This window comes from Citrus clementina, unplaced genomic scaffold, assembly GCF_000493195.1.
Source record: "Citrus clementina cultivar Clemenules unplaced genomic scaffold, Citrus_clementina_v1.0 scaffold_3, whole genome shotgun sequence".
Taxonomy (NCBI): domain Eukaryota; kingdom Viridiplantae; phylum Streptophyta; class Magnoliopsida; order Sapindales; family Rutaceae; genus Citrus; species Citrus x clementina.
Genome location: NW_006262339.1, coordinates 27,949,966 through 27,973,181, shown reverse-complemented (window position 1 = coordinate 27,973,181; position 23,216 = coordinate 27,949,966). Strand labels below are relative to the sequence as shown.

At 40.1% G+C, this 23,216-nt stretch overlaps 2 protein-coding genes and 2 long non-coding RNA genes across 7 annotated transcripts in view; all 4 read left to right on the top strand.

Moving 5' to 3' along the window:
• LOC18048677 (disease resistance-like protein DSC1) overlaps positions 1-12,369 on the top strand; it is a 19,772-nt gene extending 7,403 nt beyond the window's left edge. For all 4 annotated transcript variants that reach the window (XM_024188322.1, XM_024188321.1, XM_024188319.1 and 1 more), the window contains one exon: positions 12,221-12,369. The gene's annotated coding sequence lies outside the window, so the exon portion shown is untranslated. The remainder of the gene's footprint in view (positions 1-12,220) is intronic.
• Positions 9,432-23,216, top strand: LOC18048675 (mitogen-activated protein kinase kinase 9). The gene is made up of 3 exons (XM_024187292.1): positions 9,432-9,844; positions 20,940-20,999; positions 21,907-23,216. Exons 1-3 carry the CDS (start codon positions 9,432-9,434, stop codon positions 22,892-22,894), a joined length of 1,461 nt encoding a protein of 486 aa, XP_024043060.1. The 3' UTR covers positions 22,895-23,216.
• LOC112100119 lies at positions 13,100-14,895 on the top strand. The gene is made up of 2 exons (XR_002906435.1): positions 13,100-14,132; positions 14,234-14,895. It is a non-coding gene; the product is annotated as an uncharacterized LOC112100119 (long non-coding RNA).
• On the top strand, positions 16,592-17,019 carry LOC112100118. The gene is made up of 2 exons (XR_002906434.1): positions 16,592-16,625; positions 16,732-17,019. It is a non-coding gene; the product is annotated as an uncharacterized LOC112100118 (long non-coding RNA).

Sequence of the window (23,216 nt, the reverse complement as noted above, 5' to 3'; positions counted from 1 at the left end):
TTGGCTTTATCATAATAGCTCTTGTCTTTACATTATCTATATTACTTATAAAATGCTTCCTGCTCACATTCTTCATAAATATAACATGGTAAAGAAATAGTTAGCAATGATGTTAATTTGTGTTTATTTATTCAATTATTTATTTAATAATATAATTTTAAAAATAATATACCATTTTTAGTAATTTTAACTTCATTAAATTAAATTTAGTACAGTCCTATACAAATAAAAAATATTATTGTGTGATAAATTTTAATCAATTTAATCTAATCCTGAAAATTAATCCAATTCAATCCGAGCTTCCAAATGTAGCCTAAAGCTTTTGTTGAAAATTAAGCTAATGGAAGGGGGCAGATAGTGGGAATCACTTTGAAAGGATGTAAATATAGTTGGCAACGAGAGGGGACAAGTTAGGATTCGCCAATTCTAATCCAGTCTCGAACATTAAATCAAGGCAAAAGAGTATCTTGATCCCATCCTAATTGGGATCCCGAGTTGTCCTAGATGGCATGAGTTTCTATTATACGATATAGATCATACATATATATTAGTAATTATACTAATTACAACGACTTACATTCATATTGACCGACATTTCATATTTATGTGATTTATTATATGACTTCTCTTATATTTCTAGAAACCTAGATTTTGGGACCTTTGGGATCCCATTCAAGATTTTCAAATGTGCTGAATTCCGACTCGAACAGTAAATCAGAAATTTTTTTGTCTCAAATCCTGTCCCGAATTCGCTGGGATCCTGAATCTTGATCGGGTTTCGATAAATTTTGCCAACCATAAATGTGAGTGATGGGGTTACAAGGGGTGGTTTTCTTTAAACTACAAGTATATCATGAACATTTCAATTAAAATTATTGAACAATTACATAATCATTTTTCCCTTTTATGCAAATTTTTCGTATCTCTCCTGTTTCTCCTTTGCCATTAATTACATGATTTGAGCAAATGATTGTTCCCTAAAGCTTTTATATAAGGGTTCCTACAATTTGCATACTATTTAACATTGTTATCGATCAATCAATATCCATTCTGATGCATAATTATAGAATAGTAATAGCCATTATTTTGTTAGGCGCGCGCATATCTTTTTACAAATTGACTATAAATCTTTCTACAGTGTTGATGTTACATTGCTCTGACATATGCTTTGCTGGACTCCAGGCATATAGAAAATACACTAATTTGAAGATACAAACCACATAAGGATTCATTTATGGGTTCCCTCCTAAGAATAACAATTTGTGGAAGAGATGCATTTATGCACTAGGAGATCTGTTGGTAGCATTGATGAGTTTCGGAACGAAAAGGAACCTTGTATATTTTGCAGATTGTTGAAAGGTGCTGAATAACATGAATCCTCTATTTCGGTCTTTTTGTGTCTCTTTGATTCTGATTTCCTGTTATCTTATATTGGTTACTGGTACAATTGTCAATAGTTTGTTATTCATTAAGTCCAAATTCTTATCGTAAATTCCAATCTCTCTGTTTCTTTGAATGACTGCAGGAGAGGCTAGCTGCATTCAAGGATTCATGACCTGCCAAAGTCAGTTATTGTGTGCTAGTATATATTCACTGCCTCATTTTCTACTCATAGACGACGTGTCAGTTGGCATTATAAGCCTTGCGTATGGTATATACAGCTAACTTACGTGCTATTTCTTAAACTTAAAGCCTTAAAACGACAATAAACTGCCGGCCATATAAATAAGGTATTTTTGGAGAACATCGTCTAACTTGTATACGGTCATCTGATTGTTCGAAGAAAATGATATTGTTGATGCGAGATTCTGGTTCTCCTCGTTCTACGACCAAGGTCTCTGCTCGATCAACTTCACCACGACCAGGATCTCTCCTCGTAAAGCTTCTTCTCCAGAGGTTCCTGCGCACACAGACAGGTCAGAGTACGCCGGTTGTTTTCCCGGCGCAAACCCTCCGACGCTCAAGTCAGATATGAAGGTTCGGGGAACGCTTGCCACAAATCTTATGGCTGTTAGATTGTTTTCTCTCTTTTCTTAGTTCAAATAGCAAAAAGTCTAACCCTTTTACCTTCGTTGGCTACCTTTTTATAGGCTTCCTCTGAGTCCCGGTCTTCCGCAGTTTACGCCCGTTGTTCTCCCCACGCTCGGATGTGGATGTCCCATTATCTTCATGATGGGCGAATGGAGATGAACCTCGTGCCTTGATTCTCGGATAAGAAGGCACGTCTCGCCAACTGCCGTTGACCGGGTCTCCTCGCCTCGAACCCTAGCGGGAGTGACCGTATGCCTCTAGCAAGGGTTCCACCTCGCGAATGGCATATTCGTGGACGAGTAGAATATTCCTGCTCCTTTTCCCTTGCTACCTGGCTCTTACAGGAGACACCTGCTCGCAGAATTCTGCCACCAAACATCTGCTCATCACGTCTAGTCTTACCGAAGTATTTCCCTCAAACACCGGTCCCCCAGTTTCTGGTGTTGGGTAATGTAATGGACCAGCAGTAGAAACTTAGCGGTTATTGGTCGCGCGGGACTGGAAAAGGCCTCGAGGAGGAGCTGACCAAGGTCAATGAGGATCTTCAAAGGCAGAAGGCTATGTACGAGGCTCAGCTCGAATCCCTCCGCGACTCCCATCGGGTTCAGGTCGAGAACTTGGAGAAGGAGGCTGACGACCAGTACGACCAGGGACTTCGGCATTCCTATCGCTGCATCATGGCCGTCCTCGGGAAGCAGCATCCTGATCTAAAGATGGACGACCTTGTAGCCGGTGTCGCCGAACATATGGACGAGGAGGCTGCAAAGGAGGATGCCGAAGGGTTGGAGCCTATCATAGTTGAGGAAAACTCCCCTCCTCGTGCCACTCATGTTGATGTGGGTGAGGTGAGCATCCCCCCGGACGCGACTGGTGATACTCCCCCAGCGCCTGAGGTGGACCAACCGACTGAGGCTGCTCGGCTTACGGACCCACCGTCCTCTTAGTCTATTTCTTGTATTGTAATGAACAACGTTTGGAAATTATCTGCTTTGTTAATTACTAACAAATTAATACAAATGTTTTTTATTCACTTTCCTGCGTTGTAATCATGAGTTACTTTTCCTTTCGATAATCTGCTCGTCTGCGTCTGGTCGAGCAGGTTCTGGCTTGGCATATGGTTTTGCCACATGCCTTAGAAAAGTCTTTAGTGCTTGGGATTCTGCTCGCTTTCTCGCAGTCGAGCAAACCCTGGCACGCTTGGCTTCTAGTCTCGCCATAAACAGGCTTTGAGACTTGGCAAGCCTTCGCATGCCTTACAAAATATTCCGATGCTTGGGGATTCTGCTCGCCTTCGCCGGGTCGAGCAGATCCTGGCACGCGTGGCTTCTGTCTCGCCATAAATCAGGCTTTGAGACTTGGTGAACCTTTGCATGCCTTAGAAATTTATCTCGAATGCTTTCCAGTCTGCTGGCCTTCGCGTGGTCGAGCAGATCCTGGCACGCTTGGCTTCTGTCTCGCCATAACACAGGCTTTGAGACTTGGTGAGCCTTTGCATGCCTTGGAGGATATCTCGAATGATTGGAGTCTGCTCGCCCTCGCGTGGTCGAGCAGATCCTGGCACGCTAGGCTTCTGTCTCGCCATAACACAGGCTTTGAGACTCGGTGAGCCTTTGCATGCCTTAGAAATTTATCTCGAATGCTTTCGAGTCTGCTGGCCTTCGCGTGGTCGAGCAGATCCTGGCACGCTTGGCTTCTGTCTCGCCATAACACAGGCTTTGAGACTCGGTGAGCCTTTGCATGCCTTAGATGATATCTCGAATGCTTTGGAGTCTGCTCGCCCTCGCGTGGTCGAGCAGATCCTGGCACGCTTGCTTTCTGTCTCGCCATAACACAGGCTTTGAGACTCGGTGAGCCTTTGCATGCCTTAGATGACTTCTTCAAAGCTTGGGATTCTGCTAGCCTTCTCGTGGCCGAGCAGATCCTGGCATGCTTGGCTTCTGTCTCGCCATAAACAGGCTTTGAGACTTGTCGAGCCTTTACATGCCTTAGATGATTTCTTCAAAGCTTGGGGATTCTGCTCGCCTTCACGTGGCCGAGCAGATCCTGGCATGCTTGGCTTCTGTCTCGCCATAAACAGGCTTTGAGACTTGACGAGCCTTTGCATGCCTTTGATGATTTCTTCAAAGCTTGGGATTCTGCTAGCCTTCTCATGGCCGAGCAGATCCTGGCATGCTTGGCTTCTGTCTCGCCATAAACAGGCTTTGAGACTTGTCGAGTATTTGCATGCCTTAGATGATTTCTTCAAAGCTTGGGATTCTGCTAGCCTTCTCGTGGCCGAGCAGATCCTGGCATGCTTGGCTTCTGTCTCGCCATAAATAGGCTTTGAGACTTGGCGAGCCTTTGCATGCCTTAGTGACTTCTTCGATGCTTGGGGATTCTGCTCGCCTTCACGTGGCCAAGCAGATCCTGGCATGCTTGGCTTCTGTCTCGCCATAAACAGGCTTTGAGACTTGTCGAGCCTTTGCATGCCTTAGTGACTTCTTCGATGCTTGGGGATTCTGCTCGCCTTCACGTGGCCGAGCAGATCCTGGCATGCTTGGCTTCTGTCTCGCCATAAACAGGCTTTGAGACTTGGTGAGCCTTTGCATGCCTTAGGTAATTTTTTCGGTTCCCAGTGACTGAATTTCCTCGACATTCTATCAAATGCAGGATTCAACTTACATGGAATTGTTTTTTCATAAAATATAAAAATAAAAGATAATGAGCACGAGCAGAAATTTCTTTAAAATGTGAACAAGTCTTACTGGAAGTATTTTCGGAGGTGTGCTGCGTTCCATGGGCGTTTCACCTCGTGGCCGTCCATGCGAACCAGCTTGTACGCTCCTGGTCCAACTAGTTGCTTGACTCTATATGGTCCCTCCCAATTCGGACCGAGCACTCCTTGAGTCGAGTCTTTGGTGTTCTGATTTACTCTCCTTAACACCCAATCTCCGACCTTGAACTGCTGTACAGTCACCTTCTGGTTATAATATCGGGCAACCCTTTGCTGGTAAATGACTGATCGCTCGGCTGCTTGCTCCCTTTTTTTCGTCAGCAAGTCCAAATTCAAACACATCTGCTCGTCGTTTTCTTGCTCGTTGAAATGATCTGTTCGGTGTGTGGTCGTTCCTATCTCAGCTGGTATGACCGCTTCATGTCCGAAAGCCAAGGCGAATGGTGTCTCTCCCGTTGCTGTCTTATGGGTTGTCCTGTATGCCCATAGTACGCCTGATAGCTCATCAACCCAAGCACCTTTCTTTACTCCAAGCCTGGTTTTCAAAAGCCTTTTGATGGTTTTGTTGGCTGCTTCTACTTGTCCATTCAATTGGGGGTGAGCAGGCGAGCAATACTTCAGCTCTATCCCGAGGTTCTGGCAGAAATCCCTGAAGCTGTGATTTTCGAACTGCCTGCCATTATCCGTTACCAAGGCATAAGGGATCCCGTACCGACAGACCAGGTTTCTCCACACGAAGTCTGTCGTTTTCTTCTCTGTAATCCTGCTAAGGGCTTCGACCTCTATCCACTTCGTGAAGTAATCTATAGCAACTATTGCATGCGTTGCTGCTCCTCGTCCCTTTGGCAGCGGGCCGATCAGATCAATCCCCCATTGAGCAAATGGCCAAGGGGAGGCCATGGAGGTGAGTTTCTCTGGGGGTTGGTTGGAGAAACTTACAAAATTCTGGCAGCTTACACAGCTCCTGGTCTTCTCCTGTGCATCCTGGTGCATTGTTGGCCAGAAATATCCCTGCCTTAGAACCTTGTGGGCCAGTGACCTCCCACCAGAATGATTCCCGCAAATTCCTTCATGTACTTCTCTCAGTACGTAATCCGCGTCGTCCTCATCCAAACATCGAAGGAAAGGTAGTGTATACCCTCTCCGATACAGTACCCCATCAATCATCGTGTATCTCGAGGCCTGGGCTCTAACCTTCCGAGCTCGCAGCTTATCTGGTGGTAATACCCCGTCTCTGAGGTATGAAATTATCGGGTCCATCCATGAGCATTTTTGCTCTATCTGCAGCACCCCCAAATTCTGCTCGATGCTAGGGCTGGACTTCACCTCCAAAGGGACTGACTTTGGTATTTTTGGGTCGGCTACTGCTGCCATCCTGGCCAAAATGTCTGCTCGACTATTCTGCTCCCTGGGGATTTGTATCACCCCCACTGCTTCAAATTTCCCCATCATCTGCCTGACTATCTTCAGGTACCGTTCCATCTTCTCCTCTCTTGGTTGAAATCTTTCACTGACATAGTTCGCAACCAGCTGGGAATCAGTCTTAATCTTAACTCTGTCTGCTTTCACGGCCTTAGCCAATTCCAAACCTGCGATCAAGGCTTCATACTCTGCCTGGTTATTTGTGGCTGCAAATTCCAACTTTACAGCATAAGAGATCTCCTCTCCCTCAGGGCCTTCCAATACAATCCCTGCTCCTGAACCCTGCTCCCCTGACGACCCATCCACAGACATCTGCCATACTTGAGCTTCGCCACTGTCTGTAACTACATCTTGCTGGTCTAAACATACTTCGGGCTCTGTAAATTCTGCTACGAAGTTGGCCATTGCCTGAGCCTTTACCGCTGCTCAGGGTTTGTAGTCTATGTCGAACTCGCTCAGCTCTATAGCCCACTTGACGAGCCGACCAGAAGCATCTGGCTTGTGCAGAGTTTGACGCAATGGCTGGTTTGTTATTACCGAGACTGGGAATGCTTGAAAATATGGCCTCAACTTTCGAGTCGCAACTACAAGGGCAAGTGCCCATTTCTCCAACGGTGGGTATCTGGTCTCAGCGTCGAGCAGGGCCTTGCTGGTGTAGTATATCAGATGCTGAACTCCTTCTTCCTCTCTCACCAGAACAGAACTGGCGGCTCGATCCGATACCGCCAAATACAGATATAACTTGTCCCCATCCCTCGGTGTGGACAGCAGTGGAGCTTGCTGCAAGTACTGCTTCAGGTTCTGGAAGGCTTTCTTGCATTCTAGTGTCCATTCGGTTTTCTTCCCCCTCCTTATCACTTGAAAGAATGGCTGGCACTTATCTGTAGCCTTGGATATGAATCTGCTCAACGCCGCCAACCTCCCCGTGAGGCTCTGCATTTCCTTCAGGTTACGAGGAGACCTCATCTGCACAATCGCCTGGATTTTCTCGGGATTTGCCTCAATCCCTCTATGGCTCACCATGAATCCAAGGAATTTCCCTGGCTCGACCCCAAAAGCGCACTTCTCCGGGTTAAGATTCATCTTATACTTCCTCAAAAGCCCGAAGGTCTCCTCGAGGTGTCTGACATGTTCCTCCGGGATTTTGGATTTGGTGATCATGTCATCCACGTACACCTCCATGGTTTTCCCGATCAACGGCTTAAAGACTTTGTTCACCAGCCTCTGATAGGTGGCCCTAGCATTTTTGAGACCAAATGGCATTACCCTGTAACAGAACAAACCCTGGTTAGTGATGAAAGCCGCGCTCTCCTCATCCTGCTCGTACATGGGGATCTGGTTGTATCCCGAGAACGCGTCCATGAAACTAAGCAGACCGTGTTCAGCCGTTGAATCTACTAGCTGATCGATCTTTGGTAAAGGGAAGCTGTCTTTTGGGCACGCCTTATTCAGGTCTGTGAAATCCACACACATCCTCCACTTGCCATTTGTTTTCTTTACCAACACCACATTCGATATCCATTCAGGGTAATTGACTTCCCGAATGAACCCTGCTCTCAAGAGCTTCTCCACCTCGCCATTTATGGCCTCATACCTCTCCTGGTTGAAGCACCTCCTCTTCTGCCTTACTGCCCGAGCGCCTTTCTTTATTGCCAACTTATGACATGCTACCTCAGGGTCAATCCCAGGCATGTCTTCGTGTGTCCAAGCAAACACATCTGCATGAGCCTGTAAGCATTTCACCAACTCCTGCTTTTGCTCTCCCTTAAGTCTCGACCCGATTCTGATCGTCTTTCCCGGATTCTCTGGTCCCAGGCTCACTGTTTCCAGATCCTCTACAGGTTCTTGTCTGCTGTTCTTGTTTTCCACTCGGGTATCGAGGGATGTTATCTGCATTGCTTCCCTTGCTACCGAGGAGTAGCAGCTTCTTGCGATACTCTGGTCTCCTCGTACCACTCCAACTACCCCATTCACCCGGTACTTCAGAGCCAGATAGTGGTTAGACAACACTGTTTCCTTTGCATTCGCCACCCCGTCGTCCTCGTAAAAAATCTGCCTTGCCGGGGACTGCTCTTCCTCTCTATGGAATTCTCCCCGCAGGGGTATGTTACCTCTCTCACCACCAAGTCTCCTGGTGGTTTGACTTCTCCTCGTACTACCGGGATCTGGTGCCACTCCACCTCCTCTCACCCTTTCTTCCTGGGTTACCCTTCGTTCGCTCCGCCGCTCATGCAGAATGGTTGTCAAGGACTCCATCTGCTTTTCCATCCGTTCCATCCGGTCGAACATGGCTTTTTCCCGTGCCTCATTGGCTATCTCCCTCAGTGTCACGGAATCGTTAAGCCTCATATCACCCCCTTGTGCACTACTTCCTCCTGCCTCCATTGCTTTTCAGTTACTTCCCCTCACTTCTTGCTATCAACAGAAGCTTTTTGCCCAACTCCCCACAGACGGCGCCAAAATGTTGATGCGAGATTTTGGTTCTCCTCGTTCTACGACCAGGGTCTCTGCTCGATCAACTTCACCACGACCAGGATCTCTCCTCGTAAAGCTTCTTCTCCAGAGGTTCCTGCGCACACAGACAGGTCAGAGTACGCCGGTTGTTTTCCCGGCGCAAACCCTCCGACGCTCAAGTCAGATATGAAGGTTCGGGGAACGCTTGCCACAAATCTTATGGCTGTTAGATTGTTTTCTCTCTTTTCTTAGTTCAAATAGCAAAAAGTCTAACCCTTTTACCTTCGTTGGCTACCTTTTTATAGGCTTCCTCTGAGTCCCGGTCTTCCGCAGTTTACGCCCGTTGTTCTCCCCACGCTCGGATGTGGATGTCCCATTATCTTCATGATGGGCGAATGGAGATGAACCTCGTGCCTTGATTCTCGGATAGGAAGGCACGTCTCGCCAACTGCCGTTGACCGGGTCTCCTCGCCTCGAACCCTAGCGGGAGTGACCGTATGCCTCTAGCAAGGGTTCCGCCTCGCGAATGGCATATTCGTGGACGAGCAGAATATTCCTGCTCCTTTTCCCTTGCTACCTAGCTCTTACAGGAGACACCTGCTCGCAGAATTCTGCCACCAAACATCTGCTCATCACGTCTGGTCTCACCGAAGTATTTCCCTCAAACAGATATTATTTATGGTTTGTTGTAAGTTCATCTACGGAAAACTGAAGAAAAGGAAACTCAATAAAAGAAAGAAATCCTCGAGCACCTAATCTATTTATTCTTGTATTGATTACATTCTCTGCACCTTTTTCTGAATTTTGCTTTATGGCTTCGACCTCGTCTTCTTCTTCTAGCAAATACGATGTCTTCCTCAGTTTCAGAGGGGAGGATACTCGTGATAATTTTACTAGCCATCTCTACGCAGCTTTATATCGAAAGAAAATCAAAACCTTCATTGATAGTGATGAAATTAGGCAAGGAGATGATATTTCACCTGCCCTCTTTACCGCAATTCAGGGTTCAAAGATTTCCGTGATCGTTTTATCTAAGCACTACGCTTCTTCAAAATGGTGCTTGCATGAACTAGTCAAGATTCTTGAATGCAAGAGCACGAATGGCCAAATTGTTGTACCTGTTTTCTACCACGAAGATCCGTCTGATGTGCGGAAGCAAACCGGAAGTTTCAGGGATGCATTTGTTAAGCATAAAAAACAGATGGCAGAAAAGGTTCAGAAATGGAAGGATGCATTGACGGAAGCATCTAATCTATCTGGATGGGATTCCATGACAATCAGGTATCTCTTAACCTTTTTGAGTAGATAAGATTAGCAGGAGAACAAAAAAATCCTGAAGGAACCATTTGTACATTCTGCATTAAGAAAGGGAAAGTATATGTCTAACTGTTCTGTTTCTCTCCTGGTAAGATCTGACTATTTTCCTTTTTTCTTTGCATTTGCTAGGTTTGAGGCAGAGCTTGTAGATGTAATTGTCAAAGATATTTTGAAGAAATTAGAAAATACAACAGTGTCAACCAACTTCGATGGCCTCGTTGGATTGAATTCCCGAATTGAGAAAATTAAGTCATTGCTATGCATTGGTCGGCCAGATTTCCGAATTGTAGGAATCTGGGGAATGGGTGGTACAGGCAAAACAACACTTGCCGGAGCTATTTTCAACCTGATTTATAAGGAATTTGAAGGCAACTGCTTCCTGGGGAATGTGAGGGAAGAATCAGAGAAAGGAGGTGGATTGATATATCTATGAAAGCGAGTTCTTTTTCAAATTTTAGAAGAAAATATTAAAATAGAAACTCCCTGTCTTCCTGAAAATATTAGAGAGAGGCTCCAGCGAACGAAGGTGTTAATAGTTCTCGATGATGTGAATAAAATTGGGCAATTACAATATTTAACTTGCGGGCTTGATCGATTTGGTCCAGGAAGTAGAATCATTATAACCACTAGAGATAAACGGATTCTTGATAAATTTGGTGCACATGACACTAACATATATGAGGTTAACGGATTGAGATATCATGAAGCTCTTGAGCTCTTTTGTAATTGCGCCTTTAAAGAAAACCATTGCCCTTCTGGTTTCCTGGCGTCCTCAAAACGTGTATTGAAGTATGCAAATGGCAACCCATTGGCACTTAGAGTGTTGGGCTCTTTCTTTCATCGGAAGAGCAAACTGGACTGGGAAAAAGCATTGGAGAATATAAGTCGAATTTCTGACCCTGACATCTATGATGTGTTGAAAATTAGTTATAATGACCTAAGTCTAGAAGAGAAGAGTATATTTCTAGACATTGCATGCTTCTTTGCAGGAGAGGAAAAAGATTATGTGACAAGGATGCTAGATGATCCTAATTTTCCACATAATGGATTGAACATCCTCATTGCAAAGTCATTGGTAACAGTATCAAATGACAATAAGATACAAATGCATGATTTATTGCAGGAAATGGGAAGGGAAGTTGTTCGTCAAGAATGCATCAAAGAGCCAGGCAAGCGTAGTAGATTATGGTATCATGAGGATGTCTATCATGTATGAAAAATAAGGTAAAAATCTATCTATCTAATTGTGCATCCAAATTTCCATAACCATACCCATCTTTTCAGTAAATTTATTATTGCAAAAATTCTTTTTTTAAATAGAAAACAACTTTAAAATATGAAAACCAAAATTATTTATTTACACCCATTCGTCATAGTATCATTTCATAGAAAAACTTTTGTATCAAATAGCTTAAGTGCATTGAATCTTTTTGTAAAAAAAAAAAAAAAAAATTTATGATTGACTATTATTCCAAAAGGGATCTGTATAACTATTTCTGAAAATATGAGGCCCCTATAACTATTTCACCAAATCACAAAAGTACTGGCATCCTTTCCCATATAATAAATTTTACTAATTTTTTTTTTTTGATATTCTACTAATTTATTCTTTACTTTTGTTTATAAGGGACCGATGCAATAGAAGGGATATCCCTCAATTTATCCAAAACAAGAGACATGCAACTAAATTCTTGTGCCTTTGCAAAAATGTCAAATCTTAGAATGCTTAAATTCTATATGCCGGAGCATAATTGTGTTCCAATTATGAGCTCTAAAGTGCATCTTAGCGAGGGTTTGGATTGCCTTCCAGAGGGATTGAGATATCTTCATTGGCATGAATATCCTTTGAAAACATTGCCATCAGATTTTGATTTGGAGAACATTATTGAACTTAACTTGCCTCACAGTAAAGTTGAGCAAATTTGGGAAGGGAAAAAGGTAAAGTATATGATTGATTGTGAATTTCATTGGTGCTAGTTTAATATAGTTATTATCTATTTTTTGTCATAGGAAGCATTCAAGTTAAAATATATCGACCTCCACCACTCCCATAATCTCCACAGGATCCCGGAACCATCAGAAGTCCCACACCTTGAGAGAATTAGTCTTTCCAATTGCGCAAGCTTGCCTTACAATCTTCCGTACCTCCAGAATTTCAGCAACCTTGGTTTCTTGTCTTTGAGCAACTGCGAAAGCCTCAGTTGCTTTCGGCGCAACATTCATTTTAAATCTCCCATAAAGATTGATTGTTCATGGTGCGTTAATCTGAAAGAATTTCCACAGATTTCCGGAAATGTAGTGGAGCTCAAATTATGGTCTACCCCAATTGAAGAAGTTCCCTCATCCATAGTGGCTAACTAATCTTAAAACCTTAGATTTGAAGTTTTGCAGAAGGCTGAAGAAGGTTTCAACTAGCATTTGTAAACTGAAATCCCTTAGCTTCCTTGATCTCTTTTGCTGCGCAAACCTTGAGAGTTTCCCTGAAATCTTGGAGAAAATGGAACTCTTACAAGAAATTGATTTATTTCGGTCGGGAATTAAAGAGTTGCCATCTTCAATTGAGCATATAGAAGGACTCAAGTGCTTGCGGCTGACGGGTTGCACCAAACTTGGTTTTTTGCCGGAGAGCTTGTGCAATTTGAAAAAACTTCAAAAACTTTGCTCGTGCCAATGCAGGTGTTTGGTACTCTCAGGTTTATCCAGTCTATCCTCATTGAAATGCTTAGATCTAAGCGGACATAATTTTGAGAGTTTACCTACAAGTATCAGCCAGCTTCCACGGTTGAAATGCCTTCACTTGATAAATTGCAATATGATTCGATCATTACCAGAGCTTCCGTTGTGTCTGAATTTCTTAAACGCAAGTGATTGCAAGCGGCTACAATCTTTGCCAAAGATTTCATCATGTCTAGAAACACCATCGAATCAGACCCTTGGAAATCGCTACTTGCCGGTGATGTTTAAATTTGTTAATTGTGTGAAACTCCATAAAGGAACCGACAGAAACTTCTTTGCAAATTTTCAGCGAAGAGTTCATAATGCTTTGCCGGGGATATTACATCGAAAGGTAGGCACCGGATTCTCTGCCTCTCTCCTCTTTTTTCTTTCCTCAATAACATTTTGAAATCATAATTTTAAATATTGTTACAGGGAAGACAGGAAACTGATAGACGGCGTGGAATCAGCATTTGTTTACGTGGAAGTGGGATTCCACACTGCTGGTTCAGGACTCAATCTTTAGGATCTTCAATAACTATTCAACTGCCACGGCGTTGCTGTAACAAAAACTTCATCGGATTTGCTCTTTGTGCCGTTATTGAATTTGTGGTAGATAAAAACAGGTTCTTCCGGTTCAGTGTCTGCTGTAAATACGGTTCTGATCACTCTTTCTTATTGGTTGACTCCATGTCCATTTACTCGGATCATGTCATACTTGGATTTGACCCCTGTTGGAATATTGAGCTGCCAGAGGGAGACCCCCATACAACTGTTTCATTTGAGTTCTTCATTAGAGATGTGATATCTCCATCTGACTCCCGTATTCACCACAAGGTGAAATCTTGTGGGGTGAGTCCAGTGTATGCCATTCCCAACCAGGACACAATACCCAACAGCTTTACTCTCAAATTTGCTGCCAGCAATGAAGAAGAATGCACGCAACATGGGATTGTTCACAGCTCTGACGAGGATGAGGTAGAATCAATTTGCAGAGAGCAAATCAACGGTCCTCAACGGCAAAGTTCTTTGTTTTCTAAAATTTTTCAAAAGGAAGGTGTCTTATTTCCTTTTCTTATGTAAGTCCAACTCTCTGATTAAGATCCGTTTCTTTATCTTTTTGATGTGTTTATTTCTAATCTAGTATCATTTTTTGACGGCTGGTGCAAACTGTGTTATACAGAATTGTGATTCTTTTGTTCATTTTGAGTGCTATATCACGTTGGAAACGGCCATTGGATAAATGAAGAAGGAAACGAAGTTCGGCTTTGTATCAAACAATTTATATCTAAAGCATATGGGGTAAGACATTTTCTATTTGTTTAATATACAGGATTTGCCTAGATTTACTCTAAATCTGTTATGTCTATTGACTCGGATCATGTATATTTGAATCCCGATGAGGCCATTAATGTAGTTTTGATATTTATTTTGTTTATAAAGTTCTTTGTACAAGCAAGTTGTCCAGCTCTGCTTTGAGGTAACTCTTCGTGGCTTATATATGGCATATCAATTATTTGTACAAGCAAGTTTTCCAGCATTTAGAAGGTAGGCTAACTTGAACCATAATTATTTGGCCAGTACGCAGCTTTGAAGGAGTAACTACATAGAATAGACATTGAGTTATCACTAGAGATTATAAGTTTGAAGAGCAGAACAAGAAGCAAGAGTCCTGAGGAAGGCAAACGACTACAGGTTTCCAGAGTTAAGTCATTACTGCAAAAATGAAGAACAAATATTCTTTCTGTTATAACATTAATTTTTATGATTTTGAATCTGTCTTTTATACGTGAGGGCAATGGCAATCCGATGTTATCTAGTGTTTAGTATTTATGTACATGTGTAGTTATTAAGATTTATATGATTTTCTATTTCTTCTCTTTTTTATAATTTCTTGACTTCATATCGATGATTGCCCTGTTTTAACTACAATTAGTTAAGATGGAACTGATCATGAGTTGTTGCTTTATCATTTTGTTGAAAGCCCCCAGGTGTTTGACCACGTAGTTTTCAAGACAAAGCCATTGTCGTGATGATCCCTTCAGCTCTTTTGTAATTGCACCTTTAAAGAAAGTGATCTCTTGACTCTCACTGCGCGTCTCCTGAAGTATGATTAAAGCCATTTCATTTGTCTTACAGGTAATGTCATCAATCTTACATCACAGTTTTCAGTGTGCAGAGTGCAGACTCCAACCAATACATACATTTAAAAACTTCTTGCGGAAACCGTTGAAATTGGACAACTATGCACTAATTCTTCCATTTTCATGCTGACAAAGGCTTTGATGCTAATAGAGATGCAATGTCTAATTGTCTATATTTGGCTGCCCTGTCACCAACGTTTTAAAATAGACACTCTCTCTCAAACGAAAGTTGTAATCACCCAATTACGTTCTCCCTTGTCCATCATTTGTGCAATATCATGAGTATAAATTTTGAAACTGCAGGTATTATGTTTTGCTTTTATTTTAATTTGTCCCTAACATTTCTCACATACTTAGGTTATAATAAGGAAAAAAAAAAACTTATTGATTTTGGACAGACTTTTAACCAAACTATTCCCGCTTCTAATCTCGAAAATGATTGATGTTGCTCGGGACACCTACTTCGTACCTCACAAAAACACTACATGAAACTCTCTGCTAGATTCTCATACAAGAGGAACCTCAAAAAAATGATGAGGTTTGTTATGCTCTATTAGTTTTACTCCTATGAGTTTCTTTATGTTTTTTGAGTTAATTAAGGATATTTTGTTCGGATATTGTGTTCTAAGCACAAAGTTTGTTATGATTTGTGTTAGCTTTTAAAGGCAGTTAGTTAGGTATTTCTAGACTGTGCGCATTAGCACTAACTAATGTAATTATTATAGTTTTGTATTCACTCGAAATCAATAGAAGTTCTAAGATGCTCTGTTTCAGTTTCCTCTGTTTTCCTTCATTTTCTTGGTTGCCTAGCAGCCTCAATTTATCAAATCTAAGTTTCTAACGTTTGCTATGTTGTGGCTAGATAGCTACATTCGTTTTGGAGAGTTAAGACTCAATTTCAATCTTCTCTGTTCTATGGTTCAAACTAAAACCAAAAATTAGTGCTCAACAACAGGCAAAAAGCTAAAGCTACTGCTGAAAAATAAGCTAACTAAACTTAAATTTAGGGAAAGCCTATTGCATCACTAAACTAATATTATGCACCCGTAGTTGCCACTATGTTGCAATATTAATGAGTAATGACATGGACAAAGGAAGTGAAATGACTTTTAATCGCATGTGATCGACTTATTTCGTAAAGATAGTAGTTTATGATTAACTGACGGCAGCTCAACCATGACTATGATTTATAGTCTGCTTTAAGCACATTGTAAAAAAAAAAATAGGCTAACTAAACTTAAATTTCGGGAAAGCCTATTGCATCACTAAAGTAAGTATAAATATTATGCACTCGTAGTTGCCACTATGTTGTAACATTAGTAAGTAATGACATGGACAAGAGAAGTGAAATGACTTTTAATCGTATGTGATTGACTTACTTCGTAAAGATAGTAGTTATATATTGATTAACTGAAAGAGATACTAATTTAAATAACTATTTGTTGTTTTTATTATTAACTGTGAATTAACGAAATGCTTCCAATTGCAGCTTTTTGTAGCCTGTAAATGGCGACAATTTTTTGTAATGGTGGGAAGACCATCAAATCTTCGATCTGATCATCAAGTTAAATGAAAAGTTTTTGTGGTGTTTGATCAAATGAACTTTCTTTCAGGGGGAAAATGTTTATTTGGTCTGGCATTGGAAACATATAAATCAATATCTTCCTTTTTTTTAATTTGACATAAAATATTTTGATGAAATCCAGTTTTTAATATTGTTATGTGAATGTTCTTAGCGGAACCAGGAGTTTCAGCCCTGCTTTGAGGAACCCGATCTGATCATTTTCGTAGGTGGATCTTCCAAAACTGCAGCCATGTCATGAATATATGTATGTTTCATGTTTCAATTTAATATTTTTTGAACGATTACATAATCAGCAAATTTATCTTGTCTCCTCCTTCTCCTTTTGGATCTGATTAATATCTGATCTTTAGGAACTTCAATAAGTATACAACTGCCACAGCATTGTTGTAACAAAAACTTCATTGGATTTGCTCTTTTCTGGCATTGAGTTATCACTAGTGATATGCCTCAGCATTTAGGATATAGTTAGCAGTCTTGCTCCTAAGACCAAGAATCTCGTGGCTGCTAGCTGGTGGCAGGACATCATTTCATTTTATCGTGCATTTCTACACCGCGAGAGCTGCTGGAGGCATGGGTTAACAACGGACTTCAATAGATAAGTTTGAAGAGCCAAATAAGAAGCTAGAGTCTTGATGGAAGCAAGTTACCACAGGTTTCCTTTGTTTAACTCAGTACTGCAAAAATGAAGAACAAATTGTCTCCCCGTTACAACATTAATTTTTATTATTTTACCATACGTGAGGGCAATACAAATCTGATGTTATCTAGTGTTTAGTCTTTATGTACATGCGGCGTTTTTTAAGATTTATGTCATTTTCTGTCTCTTGTCGTTTCTGTAATTTCTTGATTTCATGTCAATGATTGTTCTGTTTTAACTACGAGCAAGATGGAACTGATCATGAGTTGTTGCTCTATCCTGTTTTAGAACGCCCCCAGGAGCTCGACAGATCGCAGGTATAGAAACTTTAGCAAGAGTAAAATAGATTGGAGTTGCTATGTCTTAATGAAATTCTTGTAGATTTAGGCGACCATTTTCTTATGTTACTCGATTGATAGCTCCAACAAGATATTCTGATGGTTGGTTTAAAGGTTATTTCTCTGCTGTTGAATTGATGATAGATTTTCTGGTCTGATCATGGCTCTTATTTTTCAAAATAATGTTCCAAAATTAGCTAATTCTATTAAGGGGGCTTCTGCCAACAATATGGACACTGTTAACTCTGTTGCAGCTACACCCCACAGTACCGTGGCGGCAAACGCCATGTTCAAAGCATAAGCGAATTAGCGTTATCGTAAGTTTTCTTGGTGATCTTTTCCAGCTTCTCGATCCAACTAACGTTAGGCATCTGACAGCGGAATCTCTGTTTTGTGCAGCAACCATCAAGTAAAAGAATGAAGACGAAGAATATCTAAATATAATGATTTAAATTTGTGATCTTTATTTAATCCGAATTGTTTAGCTGCTCTGTTTTGTTTTTTGTTAATTGTTATTTATTTTAGTAGAGATTGCTCACTAATAAAAATAACATCAACATCTGTAGCTAATAAAAATTCGACTTTTAAGAATTTTTCACATGCTCAAATTTTATCTTTATTACGCTGGTTTGTTGCATTGTTTGTAACACAGCCAAAAACACCTTTGACAAGATCAGTCAATGCAGACAGAAATTTTTTGCTTTTCTTATTTAGTTTCTGTTTCAAAATCATAGTTGATGTATTTTTCTAATCACAGTTAATGGAGTTTCAGTTATGAAAAAAAAAAACAAGCCTCTTCTATTTAAATAATTCTTTAGCGTGACTGATTTTTTTTTTTTTTTCCTTCTTGCTTCAGTCTGGAAAAAAAAACACCGTACTGCTAACTTTGTATAAGGCATGGAACCTAAGGCTTGATTATGAATTTAAATTCTTGCTCTGGTTGTTTCACAGCATAAATTTAACTAGTTTGCATATAACTATTCAATAAATGAAGTATCCTTGTAAGCCCGAAATAAGGAAGGCAGCAAATAATTCAATCAAATAACTTCTAAATAATGTTACATCATAAATATATAATTCAAACAAAAGGAATGGGGTGAAATCCAGTTACTCTTCATAAAATAAGAAAAAAGATGTATGTACGTATGTATGTATATTGTACAATATGTCAAATACACTCTTAGTGTACAGCTGACAGTTAGTCACTAAGGTTATGTTTGGTAGTGTAATTGGACAGTTATAATTTAAAAGTTATAGCACATTTTTAATAAACACCTATTCTATATTGTGGTTTGGAAGATAGGTTGGTTTGATCTAATACTTGTATGATTAAAAACTGATTATATTTTTACTAATTTTATCAACATTTTAATTTAAAAGTCATATATACAATAGTTATAACTTTAAAGCAACAACATTTTAATATCAAACAGGACCTAAGCTACATCCACTCGATCAAAGTATGTACTAATATATTACAAATAAATAAATCTTGTTATTCAAATCTTAAACTCATATAATTAATTAATTGTTAATTAAGATGGATGAGCATTCATCCAAGAGCAAGCGAATAGTATTTACAACTTCTACATCATATCAAAATCAAATTGGACAAAAAATATTGTTAAAATTAAATTAAACAAACTACTTATGAAAACACAGGGGACAAGACATTAGATAACTGGGTATGCATTTTACAAGGATAACGCTAGGTTAGTCAAAACTCAAAACTTGGGGACAACGTGTTAGCGATTGGTACGATTAGAAGTAGGAACTAGGGATAGGTAAAAAAACCCATTACACCGTATCGGTTCGATTATAAATCCTGAAAAAAAAAACGAATGGTAGTAATAATATATATAAAAATTTGAAAATTCGGTTCGATTATCGGTTAATGGTTTGAACCAATAATGAACAGGAAAATTGATAATTTTATAATTTTATTTATAATTAACTCGTGGCATAATTTGATTAGTTGTGTCAAAACCTACTAAACATTTAAACGCTCATAATTACTTTGTATAAACTCTTATCTTCTCACAAATGAGAATCCTAAAATCACAAATCAAATTCACTCCTCACCTCACCTAAACAACTGAAACTCCAAGCCGAAACCCACTGCCAAACAAAGCTGCTGCTGCCGTTGTCTGTGATTGACCACAGTGTTGTTTCAAATTTTTAATTAATTTCCTTTTAAACTACACGATTTTAATAGTTAAGTTCTATTTAAAGACAAATTCTATGAATTAAGTTATTTGTTTTAATTCGTTAGCAAGTAAGTCATATATTTTTGCAGTAAATGTAGGACTGAATTTTTTTAGTTAGTTATTTGTTCTTTTTAAAATAAAAAGTTGTGTGATTTAATTTATTTTAATATTTAGTTGTTGATTGAACCTTGATGGAATAATTTTATTGAGGAATAATTGTTGTATTTTTGTAGAATGGAAGAGAAGACAATCTTGATCTTGAAGTACGGCTGTACAAGAAGTCAGTGATGCAGAACAAGAGAGGTTGCTGGGGAAAGAAATAAAAAAGTTGCTTTGAGATCATTTATTTGGCACCATTATTTGTTAAGTTTTGTTTTTATGATGTATTTGTGATGAAAAATTTACTCGGGTGATGACAAGTTTAAATTTAGGGGGAAAAAAGGAATTAAATGAGATCGAAATGGCTACAAAATTGGAAAAGCTCAACCGGCCCAAAATTGGAAAAAATCAACCCGTATCGAACCCAATACGTTCAACTCAGTTCGGTACTTTCTATTATTCGGCTCACACTGTCGGAATTTTAAAAAAATAAACCAATTTATTTGGTTCTATTCAACTTGAGATCGAATCGATCAGCTAAACCGATACCCATCCTACCACTGAACTAGAAATAGGCCTAAGTACAGGACCCAACAAAATCCAAATAATACGGTAACTGCAAACAAGTATTGATTCTGCCACTTTTCAACTATAGAGCACAAGAGCAGTGGTACAGCGGAGGAAAAAAAAAATGGTATTTAGATTTTGGACCAGGCTAGCAGACCGAATTTGCTGACTAAGTAACAAACCGGTAACTTTTTTAGCTTGCACTCTTATAAATTATAAATTAAAAAAATGGGGCCGTTTTGCTAATCTGTTGTTAAATTCAGTCTGCTGGCTTGGTCAAGCAATCAGAGTGGACTGAGTTGTGGAGAGCAGGTTGGCATAAATACCAGCAAGAAAGTCATATTTTATTGGTTTTTTTATTATTTTTTTGACTGGGTAATGAGTTTACTGCGAAATAAAGAGAAGAAAAAGCTTAAATCCATCTCCAAACACTAAGTAAAATAGGATCTGTCGATATACTCTCAAGAATCTCTGCAGTTGATCTGTTACAAAATCTTAAAAATTTCCTTTATCGCTTCATCTTCGTTAATTATGGCTTCATCTTCTTTAAGACCTCAAAGCAACTATGATGTGTACCTCAATTTCAGAGGGGTCGATACTCGTAACAATATTACTAGTCATCTATACGCTGGTTTGCGCCGAAAGAGTATGAAAACCTTCATTGATGATCAAGAGATTGGACGAGGAGAAGAGATTTGGCCTAACCATTTGAGGGAAGCGTTGACTGATGCATCCCGTCTGCCTGGATTTCGATTCACGATAACCAGCAGGTAACTCTTATCCCCATCTCATGTATTTAAAATTATTAGGAATAAATGAAGCAATCTTTTTATATTTTCTTGGCAATTCAAAATATATGTTTAGTTTTTCATTTTTTTTTGTCTGAACCACGAGGTGGTTCTGAGTGAGTCCCAACTGTGGGAGGTATTTTTAAGTTTGTACCACAATTCAGACTAATTTTTGCTCGCACCGGGTCGGCTCGTAAAGGGTAAAATGCTGGCCAAAGTAGTGCCTCCATACGAGAACGCGGCTTAAACCCCTGACCTCTTTTAAGGAGTGACCAACCAACTTTGGTTATGTTTGGTTTTTCTTTCATTTAAAATAAAGAGCCATTATATTGGGTCATCCACATCCCTGCTGCCGTTTTTGTCGCATTCCTATCTTTCATCTGGCCCAAAATCAAATTTCTATAAATGTTTCGTACATATTTCAATGAAATTAAGTTAAAATTTTTATATAACTCAACCCTGAATGGATCACATAAATTTTAACTCTACAAAAGTAACCTTATTATACAGTTAATTTATTGCCTATAATTTTAAAACCTATTTAATTTTTTCAATTCCTAAAGTTATTTTTTAAGAAATTGCTTCATATGAATGAATTTACACAGGAAACTGATAAAAAGGAGCCGGCTCCCAAAAAAATGAAGTGATATAGGAAATTTGTTGGGAAGAAAGTTGCAGGCACTTAATAGTTTTACTCTTCATATCTTTTTTATACTTACATAAAACTCTCTCAACTCTCAAATTAGCCATCTTATATTATAAAGAACTTGTTTTATACACACACACACACTAACATCCTATGTCTAATACATAATCCATAAACTAACATTAAATTAAAAAATGATATTACAACACATGCTCTTAAGTCTAACACTGTGCAAATTAACAGGGAAGCTGATATTTTGCTTGATCAGGATGCAATTCAAGGAAAGATTCCTGGATTGTCACAACCTGCTTCCATCGCTTCATCAGTTAGAAAGCCCCGCCATTTGGTCACCCAACTCAATATTCCGAAACCGGTATCCTGCCCCAGTCTTGTTCATACCGAAGCCGCCAGTTACGGCCAAGAAATTGACGGACTATCCCAACTCGAGAAGCTCCAAGTTCTTGGTCAGGGCAATGGCGGCACTGTCTTCAAAGTACGTCATAAGCAAACTCTAGCTCTTTATGCTTTGAAGGTCATGCAGTGTGATCGTGGCACCCCTCCTAATCCTCAAGAACTCAATATCTTGCGCCAGACTAACTCTCCTTACATTGTGAAGTGTCATCAAATCTTCACGAAGCCTTCTGGAGAAGTATCTATTCTCATGGAGTACATGGATGCTGGCTCGCTGGAAATTTATGTAAAATCTCGCGGTCGCCTTTCTGAAGATATAATCTGCACTATTTCCCGCCAGGTTCTCAAGGGTCTTTTTTACATGCATTCCAGGAACATTGTTCACCGTGACATAAAGCCGGCGAATGTTTTGATCAATGAAAAGATGGAGGTCAAGATTGCTGATTTTGGAATAAGTAAGATCATACAACAATGCTTGGAGCGCTGCAGCACCCCTGTGGGTACTCGTGCTTATATGAGTCCGGAGAGGCTCGACACCGAAAAGCATGGAGGCTACAATGGATTCGCTGCGGATATATGGAGCTTTGGGGTGACAATGATGGAGTTGTATATGGGATATTATCCATTTTTGGAGCCGGGACAGGAGCCTGATTTTCTGAGCCTAATGTTGGCCATATGCTTTAGGGAGCCGCCGAGCTTGCCGGAATGTTCGTCGGAGAAGTTCAGAGATTTTATCAGGTGTTGCTTGCAGAAGGACGACCCTAGCAAGAGATGGACTGCTTCACAGCTGCTGTCACACCCCTTTCTTGCGGATGCATGACTAGTTTTTGCATTAATTAGCTATAAGAACTTGTTAAATTGGAGCTGCAGAACCTGAGTCTGATCGGATACCTGGCCTGCTTATTTGCCCATTTGGTTCTAGGTAGCTATAGATAAGTTTAATTAAAGAGCAAAGAGCCAGAAATTAAGCAAGCAAGATCCTTGAAGCAAGAGAGCTGTTGGAGGCTTTTTCTTGTTTTTCAGAGTATGAGAATGTAATTAGATCTTCTGGCTTTTTGCTCTGTTCTACAAACTAATTTGTCCTGGCAGTGCTATCCAAGTCGGTGCGGTTTACATTGTTGTGCATTTTCTTTGGTATGAGA